The 4,208-nt window shown below is 52.7% G+C and overlaps 1 protein-coding gene across 1 annotated transcript in view; it reads right to left on the reverse strand.

Annotated features, from left to right (window-relative positions):
* Nucleotides 1–4,208, reverse strand: part of COL5A3 (collagen, type V, alpha 3) — a 63,774-nt gene that overhangs the window by 42,752 nt on the left and 16,814 nt on the right. The window contains exons 9-16 of the mRNA XM_011994966.1: nt 3,650–3,697; nt 3,532–3,573; nt 2,601–2,663; nt 1,856–1,930; nt 1,678–1,761; nt 1,451–1,507; nt 1,301–1,354; nt 623–849 (exon numbers count right to left, since the gene is read on the reverse strand). Of these exons, the coding sequence (XP_011850356.1) occupies nt 623–849; nt 1,301–1,354; nt 1,451–1,507; nt 1,678–1,761; nt 1,856–1,930; nt 2,601–2,663; nt 3,532–3,573; nt 3,650–3,697 (650 nt within the window). The remainder of the gene's footprint in view (nt 1–622; nt 850–1,300; nt 1,355–1,450; nt 1,508–1,677; nt 1,762–1,855; nt 1,931–2,600; nt 2,664–3,531; nt 3,574–3,649; nt 3,698–4,208) is intronic.

Consider the following 4,208-nt stretch of genomic DNA (forward strand, 5'->3'; position numbering starts at 1 on the left):
CCTTGGCCTCCCAAAGTGCTGGGATTACAGGCATGAGCCACCGTACCCAGCTATAGTAAGTATTTGTATGTCTAAACATACCCAAACATATAAATGGTACAGTAAAAATACAGTATCATAATCTCATGGGACCAGCAACTTACTTATTTATTCTTATTCTTATTATTTGAGACACAGTCTCACTCTGTCACCCAAGCTGGAGTGCAATGGTTCACTGCAACCTCTGCTTCCTGGATTCAAGCTATTCTCATGCCTCAGCCTTCCGAGTAGCTGGGATTGCAGGCGCACGCTGCCATGCCCGGCTAATTTTTGTATTTTTAGTAGAGACGGGGTTTCCCCATGTTGACCAGGCTGATCTCAAACTCCTAACCTCAAATGATCCACCTGCCTCGGCCTCTCAAAGTGCTGGTATTATAGGCGTGAGCCACTGCACACAGCCAATCATCTCATAAGCACCATTATGTGGTGCATGACTCTATCTGAAATTGACTTATTTGTCATTTCCTTCCATGTGACAGGCCTCTTTTTTGCCATGCTGTGTCTTCCACTTCCCCATCCGTTCATCCAGTTCTATTTCAGATCTCAAGGCAAGTGTCACTCCTGCAGGCCAGTCCTTCCTGACTCTACGGCCTGGCCGGATTCCTTTGCCACATGCTCAGTGGAGCTGCCGTTCCCCGCCTTCAGCACTCTTGTCCCACTAATGACACCAGCAGACTCCAAGGTCACAAAGCCAAGGCTCATGTTGGGTGTCGAGGGATGGATAAGGGGTGGTCTGGGGACCTCGCTGTCACTCACCATCTTGCCCACTCGGCCAGGGGGTCCATGAGGTCCCTGCAGGCCTCGGGGACCCTAGAAGAAAGAGAAAAGGAGGAAGGAAAGGAAAATAAGAAGAAAGAGGGACTTATTCTATTGTATTAAAAAAAATTAGAGATGGGGTCTTGCTGTATTGCCCAGGCTGGACACCTGGGCTCGAGCAATACTCCCTCCTCAGTTTCCCAAGTAGCTGAGGCTACAAGTGTGTGCCACTGTACCCAGCTTGGAAGGACATATTTATTTATTGTACAGACAGGGTCTCCCTATGTTGCCCAGACTGGTCTTGAACTCCTGACCTCAAGCAATCCTCCCACCTCGGCCTCCCAAAGTGCTGGGAGTCCAGACATGAGCCGCCATTCTCTAGGAAAGTCATGAATTGCAGGGGTATCCTCAGCCCCTTTGGCATTTTCCCCATCCAGCACTACGTCCTGTGGTCCTGGGGGAAGGCTCCTCCCATCCGATCCTGCCCTATCTCTACCAGTCTCACCTGTGGCCCTTCTGCTCCCGCCTCTCCTTTCAGACCTGGATACCCGGGGAGACCCTTGGGGGAGGAGAGATGGAGAAGTGTGGTTAGAAGATGATTCTTCTCCACTAATGGCATGCACCGCCCCCTCCATGCAGTCGTCCCCTTACTCACCACAGGGCCTGGGCGCCCAGTGAGCCCCACTGGACCAGGGGGGCCTTTCATAGAGAGCTGGAAAGACAGAGGGGTCAGAGCCTGGGGCCTCCCACAAGACCCCCAACATTCCCCGCAGAGGCATCTACAGGAGAAAAATATCCCCCCTCTCCTGCCCAGCCCCTCCTTACGCCCAGACTGTATCACTCTCTGGGGTTCCTCCCACAATGTCCACACCTCCCACTCACCTGAGTCTGCTGCAGAACTGCCTGAGCCTGGGCCTGCTGGAATGAGACTGGGGGTCCTTTAAAGGAGCCGCCTGCAAACTGGAACTGGGAGGAATTTAGTGGTGAGGGAAGCCCCCAGGAGAGCCCCCTCCTGGACCAGGACTCCACTCCCCAAGACTGGGCCACTCCATCTCCTTACCGGCATCATGATCACAGTGCCCGGTGGGCCTCGGATCCCATCAATGCCGGGGATTCCTGGGAGGCCAGCAGGGCCCTGAGAGAGGGATGGGGGAAGAGAGGTGGAGACAGGTAGAGAGGGAGAGAGAGAGCGAGGACAGGGCAGGCACAGAAGGATGAGTCAGAAAGAGAGAGAGAGGGAGAGATGGAGAGAGACAGAGACAGAATCAAAGAGGGAGCATGGCAAGGAAAGAGAGAGAGAGAGACGGGGAAAGGAAAAGACAGAGATGGAGACAGAGACAAAGAGAAGGGGAGAGAGAGGCGGAGAAGGATGGAGGCAGATGGAGAGACATACAGAGACAGAAACAAAGAGAGACAGACAGACAGAAAAGCCAGGTAAAGAGACAGAGATGGAGAAATAGAGAGAGAGGCAAAGGTAGAGAGATGGGGGGAGGGAGAGAGACAGAGACCAACAGAGAGAGACAGAAGAGAGACAGAGACAGAGTCACAACAGGAGAAAGACAGAGATGAAAGACACTCAGAAACAGAGACAGGCAAAAGAAGAAAAGCGAAGAGTAGGCCCCAGAAACACGAGGGGAACCAGAGAAATAGTTCACAGATGGGAGACAGAGAACAGAAGAGGTCAGTGCCAGCCCTGAGATGGTGTTCCCGAGTGCCACGCCCTCATATCTATGTTCAGACCATCATGCTCCCAGCCCCAAACCTCACTCCTCTGGGAAGTATACACTCCAGTGGGAGTCTCTTACCTGTGGACCAGGGTCGCCAGGGAATCCTGGGGGGCCAGGAGGGCCTGAGGGGCCAACAACCCCCTGTTGGGGACAGAGAAACAGGAGTCACAGGAAGTGCAAAGTTTGAGCTAGGCTGACTTTCAACCTACCACTCACTGACTCTAACCTCAGGCTGACCTCCCTACCCCACTACAGAGTCACTCCAACTCCTCCAATGCAATGCTGACCCACACTCACCCCCAACGCTACTCTCTGACCCCTATTCTTTTTTTAGAGATGATCTCACTCTGTCACCCATGCTGGAGTGCAGTGGCATGATCATAGCTCACTGCAGCCTCCAACTCCTGGGCTCAAGCAATCCTCCCACCTCGGCCTCCCAAGTAGTTGGGACTACAAGTGGGTACCACTATTTTTTTTTTTTTTTAATATGAGGCTATTTTTTTTTGGGGGGGGAGGATGGTGTCTCGCTCTGTCACCCAGGCTGGAGTGCAGTGGCACTATCTCGGCTCACTGCAAGCTCTGCCTCCCAGGTTCACGCCATTCTCCTGCCTCAGCCTCCCGGGTAGCTGGGACTACAGGCACCCGTCACCACGCCCGGCTAATTTTTTGTATTTTTAGTAGAGACAGGGTTTCACTGTGTTAGCCAGGATGGTCTTGATCTCCTGACCTCACGGTCTGCCCACCTCAGTCTCCCAAAGTGCTAGGATTACAGGCATGAGGCACTGCGCCTGGCCAATATGTGGCTATTTTTAAAGAGATGGGGTCTTGCTATGTTGCCCAGTCTCTATGTTGTTCATTCTCCCTATTTTGACTCATCCTTTCAGCCTCAAATGTCCACTACCCTCCACTTGGCAAGGCAACATTACACCCCAACTCCTCACTCCAGGGGCTTAAACACCCCTCAGCTGGAAGGGAAAGACTGGAAGAAGGAAACTCAGCCATGACTTACTCGGGGTCCGGGGGCTCCTGGAGGTCCCTCAAACTGCTGCCCCTAAAGGGAGAAATGAGTGTCGATGACCCCTGTCATCATGAAGCCCCTCAACCCCCTCGCAATCCAGACCCCTCACCTTTTCAATCACTGCGGGCTCTCCTTTTGCTCCTTTCTCTCCAGCACCCTGGGGTGGGGTCAGGGGAGATGGAGAGACAAGAGATGTGAACTTGGACATAAACCCCTCAGCTATCTGATCACGCACGCGTGCATGCACACACACACAGGGTCTACCCTCAGAGCCGCTTCTCCTCTACTGTAACCAACATGCACTGAGAAGCTCAGCCCCCCCGCATCCACTAGGCAGTGCCATGTCAAGATGAAGAGCGTGAACTCCAGAGCCTGCTGCCCAATACGGATCCTGCATCTGCCTCTTACTAACTGAGTGATGTTGGGAAATTTAGTCAACCCCTATGGCCACTTACAGGTAATTGGTCCACCTGTAAAGTCAGTGGATGAATGACGACTGTGTGTATCGCATGCAAAGATGAATGAATTGAAATAATGCTTGGCACACAACAAGCACTCCAGGTAACAAGGTACCAAGGGCAAGTTAGTTACAACTATGTGCCTATGTGCCTCCGCTGTGGAACACCTAGGCTTTTCCTTCCTCCCTTTCTCTCTTTCCTTCTTTCCCT

Source organism: Mandrillus leucophaeus, unplaced genomic scaffold (genome assembly GCF_000951045.1).
Source record: "Mandrillus leucophaeus isolate KB7577 unplaced genomic scaffold, Mleu.le_1.0 Scaffold112, whole genome shotgun sequence".
NCBI classification, from domain to species: domain Eukaryota; kingdom Metazoa; phylum Chordata; class Mammalia; order Primates; family Cercopithecidae; genus Mandrillus; species Mandrillus leucophaeus.